This window comes from Theropithecus gelada, chromosome 19 (assembly GCF_003255815.1).
Source record: "Theropithecus gelada isolate Dixy chromosome 19, Tgel_1.0, whole genome shotgun sequence".
In the NCBI taxonomy this organism is placed as follows: domain Eukaryota; kingdom Metazoa; phylum Chordata; class Mammalia; order Primates; family Cercopithecidae; genus Theropithecus; species Theropithecus gelada.
In genome coordinates this window covers 42,430,244-42,446,399 of record NC_037687.1, presented here as the reverse complement: position 1 = coordinate 42,446,399, position 16,156 = coordinate 42,430,244, and the positions used below count along the sequence as shown (strand labels likewise).

Below are 16,156 nucleotides of genomic sequence, written 5' to 3'. Positions count from 1 at the left end.
CCCCACCAGTATCCTGACTTCTAACTACATTAAAAAGTTCTCAATTTTTGTGTTCTATATAATCGTATAGTATGTCCTCTTTTATGTCTGGCTTCTTTTGCCCAGCATTATACTTTTGAGATTTATCTGTATTGTTGTACGTAGTCATAGATTGTTCATTTTCATTGTAGTATAGTGTTGATTCAGAAATTTTATTTCTGCAGAAAAGCAACAGTTCAATATTCAAAAAGGTGACTTTAGAACATGATGCCACATCCAGGGAAACATACCTCACATCCACCTTCCAACACAACTAACCACCTGGCATGAGGTCTGAACTTTCCACCTTTGCCATCACCTGTTTCAGTTACAGAAGTTATCTGTTAAAATGGGTTCGTATCCCAAACATACTCACAGGCATTGAGAGTGAAAGTTACATGGTAAAAGGTGCTTCAGATGTATTAAGTTAAATAAAATCAATTAAACTCTCATTACTTCATTATTTGGAGAAGCTTATAGTTTTATTTTCTAAAACAATTATTAATTTTAATATGCAATACTTTAATATGCTCATTTAACCACAGAAAGATTTTTTTTTAATGCCATCAAGCACTAGCGTTTCCTGGGAAATGGTTTCAAATGCTATCAAGTTTCATATTCCATTTGAGAAATGGAATATAATGATGTAATACACTGAACATCATAGCTTCCCAATTATAGCAGCAAATACAGTTCACAATGGATGACCGCAGTGAAATCACTGAAGTCCAACTGATGTAATCATTTATAAGAACTCTGTCTTTATTAATTTTGAGAAGGTAATTTTAAGGTGTTGGGTTATACTTTTACATACACAAAATTTATTCCATTCTTAATACATAGAAAGCTAAAGAAGAAAAGACAATCAGCATCAATTGGGATGATACTGGGCCAGAATCATACCTCTTTCACTATCATTACGATGTTCTGAAGGTAGAATGCCTAGAATCTAAATATATAATTAAAGCCAGAGAGATCTGGCACAGATATTCCACATAAATGATTTTCTATTCTATATTTAAACCATTGGATATAATTTGCCATAGAAATTAGAATTACTAGATTTCTCTTCATACGGGAAATGTCTAGATTTTGGTTTCCCCAGCCCTCCTCATCTAGTTCATATAATCAGTTTTAGGTTAGTCTTGTAGAATAGTATGTTGGAAAAATTTAGCAATTACCAATTCTTCAAATATTTTACTTGTAAAAAATTAGGTTCTCGGAGTCTCTCTGAGACTACTCTGGCTTGGGAGAGTAGGATTTAAAAAAAAAAGTCAGATTCTAAATGTATTCTTTTAGAAAGCATTATCTTCTAACCGTCTTAATTTTTCCTTTGTTTGTTGGTCTACTCAGGCTTTCTTCAGCATGTGAAGTAAATTTTAGTATATTTTTTCCATAAAATAATTCTGGATTTTCAATATTTTAAAATACATGTATAGTGTGTGTATAAATATATATGCCTACACACTATACACATACACATTACATATCTATAGTATAGCAACTTATAACTTTAAAAATCCATAGCTGCCACTTTTATGATTCATATAGCTGTAGCTGTGTAATCTTTCATATTTCTACTCTGTGATCAAGACTGCCAAGGTCTTGATTATATTGGTATCCTTTAAAGAAACACACAAAAACAACCAAGTCTACTTTTTATTATTTATACCAGTGCTGACAATAGAAATATGTGAGCTACAGATATAAAATTTTCCTGTAACACATTTTTTAAAAACAAAAAATAGTTATTCATTTTAATGTATTTTATTTGAACCAATATATCTAAAATATTATTTCAATATGTCCTCAATATGAAAAACTGAGATACTTCACTTTTTAAAAACAACTAAGTCTTTAGAATCTTGTGTTTCGCCGGGCGCGGTGGCTCAAGCCTGTAATCCCAGCACTTTGGGAGGCCGAGACGGGCGGATCACGAGGTCAGGAGATCGAGACCATCCTGGCTGACACGGTGAAACCCCGTCTCTACTAAAAAATACAAAAAAAAACTAGCCGGGCGAGGTGGCGGGCGCCTGTAGTCCCCGCTACTCGGGAGGCTGAGGCAGGAGAATGGCATGAACCCGGGAGGCGGAGTTTGCAGTGAGCTGAGATCCGGCCACTGCACTCCAGCCTGGGCGGCAGAGCGAGACTCCGTCTCAAAAAAAAAAAAAAAAAAAAAAAAAAGAATCTTGTGTTTCACATTTACCACCATTTGAATTTGGACTAGCCACATTTCAGTGCTCAGTAACTCAATTTCAAGTGCTCAACAGGTTGCTAGTGACTACCATATATTAGACAGTACAGGTCTAGTCCATTATTTCCCACATTTAGCAGTAGTAATTGCTTTCTTTTACTCATTCTTTAAACATATGAAGTACCGGCCGGGCGCGGTGGCTCACGCCTGTAATCACAGCACTTTGGGAGGCTGAGGCAGGTGGATCACCTGAGGTCACGAGTTGAGACCAGCCTGGCCAACATGGTGAAACCCCATGTTTACTAAAAATACAAAAATCAGCCTGGCATGGTGGCAGGCGCCTGTAATCCCAGCTACTCGGAAGGCTGAGGGAGGAGAATGGCTTGAACCCGGAAGACAGAGCTTGCAGTGAGCCGAGATTGTGATTGTAGCACCGCACGCCAGTCTGGGCAACAGAGAGAGACTCCGTCTCAAAAAAAAAAAAAAAAAAAAAAAAAAGGTGCATACCATGGGTACTATAATACAGAGATAGAGAGGTGAACTAAATAAAATGTGGACCCACATTTTAACTTCCTGAATACATTTATCGTTATTATAGTGTAATTAATATTCCAATCCCAATGTGTACAGCTTTGGCAACATCCACAAGTTTTAATATGTACAAATTTTTCTTTTTTTTTTTGAGATGGAGTTTTGCTCTTGTTGCCCAGGCTGGCGTGCAATGGCATGATCTCGGCTCACTGCAACCTCTGCCTCCTGGGTTCAAGTGATTCTCCCGTCTCAGTCTCACGAGTAGCTGGTATTACAGGTGCATGCCACCATGCTCGGCTAATTTTTGTATTTTTAGTGGAGATGAGGTTTTGCCAGGATGGTCAGGCTGGTCTCAAACTCCTGACCTCGTGATCTGCCCACCTTGGCCTCCCAAAGTGCTGGGATTACAGGCATGAGCCACCACGTCCAGCCAGAAACTTTTTTTAATAATTCATTTTAAACTGGTTATAATTTCATGGATAATTTGATCTTTAAAAGAACATCACGGAAAATTTTAAAAACACAGAAGTAGAGAGAATAGCAAAAACAAATAAAAACCATGTATCCAAGACTTAGGTTACCATCATTTTGCCAAACTTGTTATTCATCCTCATTTTTCTTTTGCATGAACAAAATGACATTCCAGATATATCATCTCCTGTGTATAAACTTCAGAAATTATCTCTAACAAATAGACTTTTACATAACCACAATGCTATTATCACACATAACAAAAAGTTTCTTAATATTATCTAATATTGTCAATATTCCCATTCTCCCAATTATTATGTCTTCTTTTACATGTTTGTTCAACTTATGATCTAAGTAAAAACCACTCTTTCATTGCATTTGATTGATGTTGTCTCAAGTCTGTCAATATCTAAGGGTTCCACCTTATTTCTTAAAATGCCATTTTATTGGTTGGGAAACCAGGTGATTCCTCTTGTAGAATTACCCTTATTTTATATTTAATTGCTCCTTTTCATGTCATGTAATTTACTTTTCCATTCCTTGAATTTTCTATAAACTGGGAGTTAGTTCTTGAGGCTTAAATTCAGGTTCAGTATTTTTGGCAAGATGTGTTTATCTTACTGTATCACATTAGGAGGCACATAATTTTTACTGTCTTGCTTTTTGTGAAGTTAAGATGATCAGTGGATTCAGATGTTGTCAGTCTCATCTATTCACTGTAAAGTTCACAACCTTTCACTGAATAGTCTCAACCTCTACAGAGAATCATGCCTAAATCCATTATTTCATTATGTGTTACACAATAGTTTTTCTAATACAATTTTCTATTATTCTTTCTGCATTCATTAGCCTGGAATTTTCTAATAAAGAAGAACTTTACCTCATTAACTTCTGGTTGCCTTGAAATACAGTTTACACAGGAAATGTAGACTAAATGACTTTCCTTTCATTTGCACATTTTCAGAATGAGGTGGTTCCCTGGCAACCTCCTTGTGTATACTACACAGATGGAAGAATATGGAGATAATAATAGGTAAGATCAAAAGCTTTTCCACATTCAGTACTTTAATAAAGTTCCTTTCTAGGATGAATTTCCTATAACATGGTTTCAAAGGTGATGAAAGGCTTCCATATGTTCATTAACGTATTCTTTCCTTTAAATAAAACTTCCTTAGTTGTGAGCATGAAGCAAAAGGGATTCCCACGTTCAAAAACCTTTCCTCTAGAATGTACTTCCTATGCGCAACATAAAATTCACAACGGAAGAGTTCTAATAACTATTAAGTTACATTATGAATTCGCTGATGGTAAGTAAGATGTGAATGTTGTCTAAATGCCTTTTTACATTCCTTACATTTGTAAGGTTTCTCACCAGAATGAATTCTCTGATGTTGAATTAGTGATGAATGAAGTCTAAAGGCCTTTCCACATTCCTTACAGTCATAGGGCTTTTCACCAGTATGAATACTTTGATGTTGAGTAAGTTGCGAAAGCAGTCTAAAAGTCTTCTCACATTCCTTACACTTATAGGGTTTCTCACCAAAATGAATACTCTGATGTTGAGTAAGCTGTGAGAACAGTCTAAATGCCTTCCCACATTCCTTACATTCATAAGGTTTCTCTCCAATGTGAATACCCTGATGTGAAATAAGTTCTGAGTAACGACGAAAGAACTTCTGACATTCCTTACATTCATAGGGCTTCTCACCAGTATGTATTCTCTGATGGAGAGTCAGATGATAGCCACGACTAAAAGTCTTCCCACATTCCTTACAATCGTAAGGCTTCTCACCAGTGTGAATTCTCTGATGGAGAGTAAGTTGTTGCCGCACTCTAAAGGCCTTTCCACACTCCTTACATTCATAGGGTTTTTCTCCAGTATGAAGTTTGTGATGTATTCGAAGGCCTGTACTACACAGAAAGGCCTGACCACATTCCTTACACTCATAGCACTTCTCAGCAATGTTAAGTCTCTGATGTCGAGTAAGGTGTGCATACTGCCTAAAGGCCTTCCCACATTCCTTACATTCATAGGGCTTCTCACCCGTGTGAATCCTTTGATGGAGATTAAGTTGTCCTCTAACTCTAAAGGCTTTCCCACATTCTTTACATTCATACGGTTTCTCACCAATATGAATTCTCTGATGTACTCGAAGGTCTGAGCCACATGTGAAGATCTTTCCACATTTTTTACATTCATAGAGTTTGTCAGAAGTATGAATTCTCTGATGTCGACTGAGGTGGGCACACTGTCTAAAGGCTTTTCCACATTCTTTACATTCATAGGGTTTCTCACCAGTATGAATTCTTTGATGGAAAGTAAGTTGTTGTCGTACTCTAAAAGCCTTCCCACATTCCCCACATTCGTAGGGTTTCTCTCTGTTATGACTCTTCTGATACAGAGGAAGAGATGCGAGTTTTCTGTAGGTAGGCGTTTTTCCAGAAGTGGTTTTTGTCACTTGCCTGAAACACACTTCATGAGGACTTTCTTGTCCTTCAAGTCCACAGCTTTTAATTCTTTCCATTACCTTCCACTGAGATAAGTTCATTTCATAAATATCCTTTTCTTGAAATAACTTTTTAGTGTCATATCTGGATTCCAAATCTGAAAGAAAACAAGACCAAAACATATTTTCCTGTTCTACACAAAATAAACAAAAAACTTTATGATAGAAATCAATGACACCCACAAAAAGAAAAGAAAGCCCAATTGAAGTAAATGGGCTCAAAATCTCTAAAACAGGTAACTTTAAAAAAGCTAAAAGGAAATACGAAAATGATGAGTTAAGACCAGATTATTTGGGTGCAGATCAAAGTTTGAGACTCTGCAATTAAATTTTTTAAATTTCTCTTTTCAATTAGAATAAAGAGCAAATACTTTATCAGGAGTAACATGGACTCTGTTAACCACAAGGTATCAACTCAAGCCACTGACCCCTTTGTTGTCCATGTCCCTATCACACTTGCCTCCTTTCTGCTCCTAGAATGTGTCGCAATCTTTCTTTTTTATTTTTGAGACAGAGTCTCTGTTACTCAGGTTGGAGTGCAGCGGCATGATGTCGGCTCACTGTAACCTCTGACTCCCAGGTTCAAGCAGTTCTCCTGCCTCAGCCTCCCTAATAGCCGGAATTACAGGAGTGCGCCACCACGCTTGGCTAACTTTTGTATTTTCAGTAGAGACGGGGTTTCACCATGCTGGCCAGGCTGGTCTCGAACTCCTGACCTCAAGTGACCCGCCTGCCTCGGTCTCCCAAAGTGTTGGGATAACAGGCATGAGCCACTGCATCTGGCCAAATCTTTCCACTTTCTTGGAGCTTTTCACTGGCTATTAAATCTCCCAGGAATCCTGACTTGGGTTTGCATGGTTGGGTTTCTTTCATACATCAGATTTCATTTTAAAAATCAGAAAAACGATCCCTACTTCATGTAATATATATCCTTTGTTTTCTATACCAGTCACTTCTTCTTTTCTTCTTTCTTTTTTTTTGAGACGGAGTCTCACTCTGTCGCCCAGGCTGGAGTGCAGTGGTGCGATCTCAGCTCACTGCAATCTCCGCCTCCCGGGTTCACGCCATTCTCCTGCCTCAGTCTCCCGAGTAGCTGGGACTACAGGTGCCTGCCACCATGCCTGGCTAATTTTTTTATTTTAGTATAGATGGGGTTTCACTGTGTTAGCCAGGATGGTCTCGATCTCCTGACCTCGTGATCCACTCGCCTCGGCCTCCCAAAGTGCTGGGATTACAGGCACGAGCCACCGTGCCCGGCCTCTTTTTTCTTTTTCTTTTTTTTTAAGACAGAGTTTCGCTGTTGTTGCCCAGGCTGGAGTGCAATGGCGCAATCTCGGCTCACTGCAACCTCCGCCTCCCAGCTTCAAGTGATTCTCCTGCCTCAGCCTCCCAAGTAGGTAGGATTACAGGCCCCTGCCACCACTGTATTTTAGTAGAGACGGGGTTTCACCATCTTGGCCAGGCTGGTCTTGAACTCCTGACTTCATGATCCGCCTGCCTCAGCCTCCCAAAGTGCCGGGATTATAAGCGTCAGCCACCGCGCCCAGCTTACTTCTTTCCTTTTTTTTTTTTTTTTTTGAGAGAGTCTCACTGTGTCGCCCAAGCTGAAGTGCAGTGGGGCATGATCTCGGTTCAGTGCAATCTCTGCCCCAGGGTTCAAGCAATTCTTGTGTCTCAGCCTCCCAAGTAACTGGGATTACGAGCACCCGCCACCACACCTGGCTAATTTTTGTATTTTTAGTGGAGACTGAGTTTGACAATTTGGCCAGGCTGACCTCAAACTCCTGTCCTCAAGTGATCTGCCAGCCTCAGCTTCCCAAACTGCTGGGATTACAGGTGCGAGCCACCATGCCTGGCTACTTATTTCTTAACACTTTTCTCAATTGTGTTGTTATTCATTAATTTCCCCACTTATTATTATCTTTATTTTCTTACCTTAAACTTCCCCAAGGGCAGAAACAATTTTTCACTCACCAGTGAATAACAAATCCACAGTACATGTTAACTATGAATTAAATTCTCATAATTAGTCAGCAATTATGGCATATGATATCCTGCCTCCAATCTTAAACCTTACTACACTGATTAAACATTCTTTTTATCACTTCCTACAGAGATGGGAAAGCACATCTAAGCTATCTCAGTAAGTATATAAATGGAAAATAGTGATTTCTTTACACTTGATCATCTTCCAATTTGCCTCTTCATGTACACTTGCAGGCACCTCCACTGCAGTTCAACTCCTACTTTGCATAGTCATAGGTGAGCTTTGCCCCCATTCACGACCAAGGTAATGAGAGGCTCTAAATATTTATCTTCACTTGAGCTTACATAATGTGCACATCTATGTTACAGGTTCCCCATATCTTACCAGAAGTCCCCATAATGCCATCTGGGTACTTCCTAGAGAATATTTCAGTGATTTTCCAGGTGTAACAACAGGTTTATGCTATGGTAAAAGGCTAGTAAAATTCTGAGCAAAGAGATGTTTTTTGCAAATGTGCACGTTCTCAAAATCTTTGCAATAGGAATTCAATACTCTTTAAAAAGGAAAAGGTATTTTAAATAATGTTGCTTTAGGGTTAGGATTAGAGTTAGGGTTAAAGCAACATTATTTGCAATCTACCCAAAGTGGAAAGAATCCAAGTATTCATCAATGGAAGAACAGCTAATAAATGATGGCATATTAATACATCACAATACCATACAGCAACGAGAATTAACAATCTACAACTACATGCAAGATTAGCAAGGGCTAATCTCACAAACATAATGGTGAGTAAACAAAACTAGACATAGAACAATATATACTGTACAATTCCATTTTTATAAAGTTTAAAAATGATAATAATCTATAGTGGTGTCAGGACAGTGGTTAGCCTCGGTGGGGAGGAATGACTGAAAGAAGTCAGGAAGGGCTTCTGGTATCCCAGTAAAGTTCTATTTCTGAATCTGTGTACTAATTAGATGGGTGTGGTCACTGTGCCAATTCACTAATTATCTGTATATTTTTGTGTGTATTTATATTTCAATAAGTTTACTTTAAAAAAGTATACACTAGGGCCGGGCACGGTGGCTCAAGCCTGTAATCCCAGCACTTTGGGAGGCCAAGACGGGTGGATCACGAGGTCAGGAGATTGAGATCATCCTGGCTAACACGGTGAAACCCCGTCTCTACTAAAAATACAAAAAACTAGCCGGGCGAGGTGGCGGGCGCCTGTAGTCTCAGCTACTCCAGAAGCTGAGGCAGGAGAATGGCATAAACCCAGGAGGCGGAGCTTGCAGTGAGCTGAGATCCGGCCACTGCACTCCAGCCCGGGCTACAGGGGAAGACTCCGTCTCAAAAAAAAAAAAAAAAAGTATACACTAAAAAGATACTAAAGGGCAACAATAATTTAAATACTGTGGGTAAAATGTGACCAGGGACAGGTAAATGAATGGAACAGAAAATACTGTTATATAATCTGTGTTTCTCTCACTCTCTTTGTCTCTCTCTTTCTCTGTCTCCCCACCCAGAAAAAGCAATACAAAACTACGGCAATTGTCTAGGATTTTGGGGATAAAGTTCATTTATGGCCTCAATAAGACAAATAAGATATAAGTGATATTAATAAAAGCATCATAATTAATGGTAGTAAATAAGTAGTTATGAAGGTAATACAAAGGTTAATAAGATGCTCATTTCAAAGGATTTACCTGCAAATTAAAAATAAAACCAGTAATCTATAAAAGGAAAGCCAGTCAAAAATCAAATTAAAGGCTAAAACATTCATAAGAAAGTGAGAAAGTGTTACTGTTCACAGCATTAAAGTCCACACAAACTGGGCACCATGGCTCGTGCCTGTAATCCCCAACTACTTGGGGAGGCTGCAGTTGGGGGATCACTTGGGGTGGAAGGATTATTTGAGGCCAGGAGGTCCAGACCAGCCTGGCCAACATAATGAGACCCCAATCTCGAAAAATTTAAAACAAGAAATTTAAGCCCATACAAATTGGCATAAGAAACAATAAACAATGGAAACAGTAATGGAATACAGGAAGCGAGGAGACAATGCACAAAGTAAATATAAGCATAAACAAATTAGGACAAAATGTCTGTATTCACTAATAACCAAATTAGAACAGGTTGTAAAATTTGTTCTGTAAAATTTGAAGGTTTTCATTAAAAAAAAAATATTGCCAATGTTGATAAAGTGAACTTGAAATTGTCATATATGGCTTCCTACTTAAGTGACAAGCCAGATCAAGATCTTGGCATTTTGAACATTCTCAATTAGGAGGGTATTCTATAATATACACAGCTAAGCTGTATGTCACCAAAGAGTCAGCCACGTTCGTTCCCAAATTTGCCTATTCCAGTTCTTACTGCTGCAAGCAACTAAAATTATTAATGTTTAAACACAATTATTTCTATGAAAACTAAGTTGGATGTTTTGGAAGTATTGGCTATACATGCACATTGCATTTTTATCAACGTAGGCATGGGTGAGAAACATAATAAAAGACAGAAAACATAAAAATTCAAGGATTCTGCCCTCAGATTGCTTCACAAGTATCTTTACATTCCTGCTCTACTTCAAAGAAGTTGAAACTGGAAAGAATAGCCTATGTTTCATATGTACTTTGATCAAGACAGAATGGGCTAGACCTACACTGAAACAAAATGCTGGGCCAAACATCAAAATATTGGACTATGAGAGACAATTTTAATGTTCTACCTCCTAAAACATGTATGTAAAATATTTTAATGCTAATATTAAATTAAAATTATTTATTATATAATATATAATTTATATCAATTAATATATTAATGTTAATTAATTAATAAAATTAACAAGCCAAATACTAGTTTGGATTCCACTGAATCAGAGTTTATTCTAGTAAACACTGCTAATGTGAAAAAATATTAGTCCATCTTAGATCAAAATGAAGGAAGTAGTTCCATTTGCGGGGCATCAGTTTTAAATAAAAAGAAAATAGGGGCAGGGCGTGGTGGCTCACTGTAATACCAGCACTTTGGCAGGCCAAAGCAAAAAGACTGCATGAACCCAGGAGTTTGAGACCAGTCTGGGCAACATGGTTTTCCATCTCAAAAAAATTAAATAAAGTAAAATAAAATAATAAAACAAAATAGGGAGCAAATTATCTTGTCATATAATTATCCCCGGAGGTATGCTGTTTCCTGAGGTACAATGTCTCCCCCATCCCTTTTTTTCTGGCTGATACAAGATTATACAGGACACAGAATATTTATGGCAAAGACAGTTCTAATTATATTAACATCAGAGATCTGAAAATGTTAAAACCCTATCACCATGAAATTGTACTTCTGAAAATTAACACTGATCTAATACTGCATAATCCTGATCTAATACTGCATAATCCATACTGAATTCCAATGAAATACTGAATAAGCCTCAGGTTCAGATGATAATCTTACTGCCATTTCACCAAGGAACCAGAAACAACTGAAAGAAAAATATGTATTCTCCTCTTCACCACATTCTCCAATCAATCTATGTCTGAATTCTTACCATATATGTGGTTTTCCTTCATCAATCGGTTCCACTCCTTCCCATCTACTGAAGGTCACTGCCTACAAAACTACCCTCTCTCTCTACTTCATCAATATTCCTCTCTTCGAAATCATTCTCATAGCCTATAAACATGTTAAATATTTCACATAATAATTTCACATCATAAAATATATTCCCTGTACTCTGTGTGTCTGCTTCTCTTTATGACAAAATTCACCCAAAGAATAGTTTAACCTTATTTTCACCATTGCCTCACCACCATTTTCTTTTTGTCTCTCAATAAATAACTCTAAAGCAAACAAACAAATGAAAAACCTTTATAACAGAGCATTTCTAACATATCAAAAAGTAGACAGAACAGCATAATAATCTCCATGTATCCAGCACCAACCATTAACCCCATGCGCAATCTTGGCCTATGAACCCCATAATCTACTTCCTTCCTATTATTTGAAGCAAATCTTGGATATTACATTGTTTCATGTGTACAAAATATGCATCCCAAAAAGCACTTTCATACAAAACCACAATACCATTATCCAAACCTTAAAAACGAGTTATTAAATATCATCAAACATCAGTGCCCACACTTCCATCTGGCTGATAAAATTTTTTTTTTTTTTTTTGATACGGAGTCTCACTCTGTTGCCCAGGCTGGAGTGCAGTGGCACGATCTCGGCTCACTGCACGCTCTGCCTCCCGGGTTTACGCCATTCTCCTGCCTCAGCCTCCCAAGTAGCTGGGACTACAGGTGCCTGCCACCTTGCCCGGCTAGTTTTTCGTATTTTTTTAGTAGAGATGGGGTTTCACCGTGTTAGCCAGGATAGTCTCGATCTCCTGACCTCGTGATCCACCCGTCTCGGCCTCCCAAAGTGCTGGGATTACAGGCGCTCTGAGCCACCACGCCCGGCCCTGGCTGATAAAATTTTAAACAACCTAAAAAGAATAACTCATCCAAAGTTCACAGAATACAATTGTTACATGTCTTTTACATCTCTTTTAATGTATAGATTTTCCTATCATTTTTTGATTTCCCTTGTAATTTGTTTGTTGAAGAACCTGTTTTTGGTCCTGTAGTTTCCCATATTCTGAATTTTGCTCACTACATTCCCAAGGTGTAGAACATAGTCCTCTATCTTCTTCCCATAAGTTGGGAATTGGCTTTAGATGCTTGACAAGACTTAGGACCTTTGTTGGCAAAGTTACCTCATAGGTGATATTGTGCTCTTTCATCAGGAGAAACAACGTCTGATTGTCTCTATTTCTTTGATGCTATCAGCACTGATGTTCAATATCTAAATCCAGTAGTTCTTATGGGCTCCAAAATGGTAATATTCTAATTCTATCATTTCCTCTTCATTTATTCACTGAATACTTTCATTAAGAGAAACATACCTCCACCTACTACCTATTTGTACAATTGTTGTAAGGCAGGCTAAATGCCTCTTTTCCTTTAAATTTATGCTTTTTAAATGTTAGTTTCCTAGTAACTTCCAATGATGAATAATTTGCTGTTAGCATCATTAAGAATTTATAAAATTAAGTGTATTTTATGCATTGCAATACATTGTAGTCATTATAGTAATGACGTTCAAATAGTCCCATCTTTGGACAACTGGAGCCTCTTCAAATTGGCTCTTCTTCCCTGACCACCCCATCTAAAATTACTCCATTCACTCATTATGATTCTCCATATCCTTACCTTACTCACTTTTCTTCATAATACCTAATTACTTCAGGATATTTTAGTAATCCATTTACTGATTTACTTGTTTACTGCCTGACTCCCCACTACAATTTAAACTCCATGAACAGAGGGCAATGAAAAAATGTATACATAAAAGTCAAAACACAAAAGATGAGCTAGAAAGGGATTAGATCCAAAATACAGGTAAAATGGAATCACGAGGGAAGAAAGCTTTCCCCTATAAGAAAAGGGAGGGAAACAAGACAGAAAAGAAACAAGTGATAAGTGGAAGTATGGATGAAATTTCTTTGGTGGCTCATGCTGAGAATATCTAAATTTTCTTCCCAAGATTCAGGTCTCTTCTTCACAATTGACATCTAAGGGGTGTGTCTCCTCCTCAACCAGCAGGTCTGGCCATGCCATAACGGCTGACCTCTGCCTGATCAGCACTTACCTAGAGTCCATCTTCTTTTCTCATCCCTCACAACCATCCAGGGCTCTTTCCCTTGTTCCAATAGGGTGATCACATCTGGCTTAGAAATGGAACATCCTGCTTAAAAATAAATAATAGAATATAATAAATAATTTATTTAAGACTTCAAAACAAAGATGACTATCAAGATTGAAAAACATTCATAGCACAGTTACTTTAGGATCACAAGGAAAAACAAGAACAGAGAAGTAGGGACCTGGTCTTATACTTAATTTAAACTTACACAGGCTCTGTCTCGAGAGAAAAGAATAGTTGAAAGCAATGGTTTCAAATCCTGCCTCTCTTTCCCATGTCAGTAGAGCAACTAATTCAATCTCTCTGCACCTCAGTTTTCTCAGATGTGAAAAGCAGATAACAGTAATGTGTATACATAGCATTGCTGTGAGATTTGATTTAATGTAAGTGTTTAGATGAGTATCTGGTACATGTTAACCATTATATATGTTCATGAGGTACTACATTTGCTATTTTTTGATATTAATTTGTTAATAGAAAAATAAGTTTCTTGCCAGGATATGCATACAATATTAAATTCAAATTCATGTATTTTAAACTTAATCAGAAAGTAGTTAAAGTATGTCTGTTGTAGGAAACTGAATACTGTCCACTTGAGTTTTAACAAACTCTCGATTCAACCCAGCATCACATACACTATAAAAGCTGTTTTAATAGCTATGTAGAGCCAGACACCTCTGTCTTCCTATTTTCACTGTAAATGAGTCACAAATAACATGGACTATCCATAGCAGTATGAAATCCAATTTCTTTGACAATGGTTTTGCCATGAGTGTCTAAGAATTTATATCCAGCTGTCATTAAAGACTGGTAATAACAGAAAAGTCAAAGAAAAATGTAAAGGTCAATGAATAGGAAAAGATGAAGGTGCTTAATAGTGGTAGCTACTGTCAAACCACAAAGCAGACAGCTAGTTTTTAGAAAGACAGTCTAGACGCGGCGGCTCATGCCTGTAATCCCAGCACTTTGGGAGGCCCAGGCGGGCAGATCACGAGGTCAAGAGATCAAGACCATCCTGGCCAACATGGTGAAACCCTGTCTCTACTTAAAATACAAAAATTAGCTTGGTGTGGTGGCACGCGCCTGTAGTCCCAGCTACTTGGGAGGCTGAGGCAGGAGAATTGCTGGAACCCAGGAGATAGAGGTTGCAGTGAGCCAAGATTGCGCCACTGCACTCCAGCCTGGTAACCAAGTGAGACTCTGTCTTAGAAAAAAAAAAAAGACAGCCCAGAAATTCAGTCCTGTGAATTTCTAAATTATTTGACACAGATATGCTATGCTTACCCAGTGACACCAAGTTGCTATAGTTCTCTAATATCACATCTCTGTACAAATTCCTCTGATATGAGTTCAGGCATTCCCACTCTTCCTGAGAAAAGTCTACAGCCACATCTCTGAACATCACCAAATCCTGAAATGATAACCGCATGTATTATTTGTAAGACAAATGAAAACATTTTGAAGATGGAAGAAGGTATCTGGATGTAGTGGCTCAACGCCTGTAATTCCAGCTTTGGGAGCCTGAAGCAGGAGGACTGCTTGAGGCCAGGAGTTCAAGACCAGCCTAGACAACATACCAAGACCTTGTCTCTTAAAAAAAAGGCTGGGCGCGGTGGCTCACACCTGTAATCCCAGCACTCTGGGAGGCCGAAGCGGGCGGATCATGAAGTCAGTAGACCATCCTGGCTAAGACGGTGAAACCCTGTCTCTACTAAAAATACAAAAAATTAGCCAGGCATGGTGGTGGGCACCTGTAGTCCCAGCTACTCAGGAGGCTGAGGCAGGAGAATGGAGTGAACCTGGGAGATGGAGCTCGCAGTGAGCCGAGATCATGCCACTGTACTTCAGCCTGGGTGACAGAGCAACAGAGCAAGACTCCGTCTCCACAAAAAAAAAAAAAAAAAGTGGAAGAAAGGTTTGATGGGTTTTGATCATAAATGTTCACTTCATACATCAAATGAATAGACTGGTGCTGGAAGCCTGTGATGTGGGAAGGTGGCAATAAAGATGTGAGTGTGACTGAAGCAGAATATATGTTCTTGAAGATTTCTATAAACAAAAGACCAGGGTTTGGCAACATTTTCTGTAAAGGGCCAATATTTTAGGCTTTGTATACCACATATGGTCTCTGTTCCACATTCTTTTTTTTTTTTGTAACAATTATTTCAAAATTTAATTAGCTTGCAGGCTGTTCCGAAACAAGCTGCAGCTTGTGGGCCAAATTTGCAGTGTATCTAGTTGCCCACCACTGCTATGGCCAAAACTTCCTATGTACTATGGAATAGGAGATAATTTTATTTATTTCCAGACATATTCAGGTAATTATCAGAATTTCTCAATTAACTGAAATAGGTTCATAGGAACAGTACTTGCAAAGGACCTAAAACATTCTCAATAAGTGGGATTTACTCTATCTTCTTTTCCTTTAAAGATTAAAACAATAATAATTATTGATGGGATTCTCCCCAAAAAATGAACTGTAAAATCTCTATTTTTAAAAAGTATATTTTGCATAAAACTTAAAACTTTCTTCCAGATATAACTTTATTATAATGTATCATTAGCATTTTTATCATAACAGATCCTTTATTTAATATTTATAGTTTACTACATGATACAGTACTTCCCCCTTACTCGTAGTTTTGCCTTCCTCAATTTCAGTTACCCACAGTCAACTACGGTCCAAAAATATTAGATGGGAAA

At 38.0% G+C, this 16,156-nt stretch overlaps 1 protein-coding gene across 1 annotated transcript in view; it reads right to left on the bottom strand.

The window, feature by feature from the left end:
* LOC112612194 (zinc finger protein 571) overlaps positions 1-16,156 on the bottom strand; it is a 92,714-nt gene that overhangs the window by 66,152 nt on the left and 10,406 nt on the right. Inside the window, exons 4-7 of the mRNA XM_025366388.1 lie at positions 14,738-14,864; positions 13,400-13,495; positions 4,804-5,819; positions 4,504-4,719 (exon numbers count right to left, since the gene is read on the bottom strand). Coding sequence (XP_025222173.1) covers positions 4,504-4,719; positions 4,804-5,819; positions 13,400-13,495; positions 14,738-14,864 — 1,455 coding nt within the window. The remainder of the gene's footprint in view (positions 1-4,503; positions 4,720-4,803; positions 5,820-13,399; positions 13,496-14,737; positions 14,865-16,156) is intronic.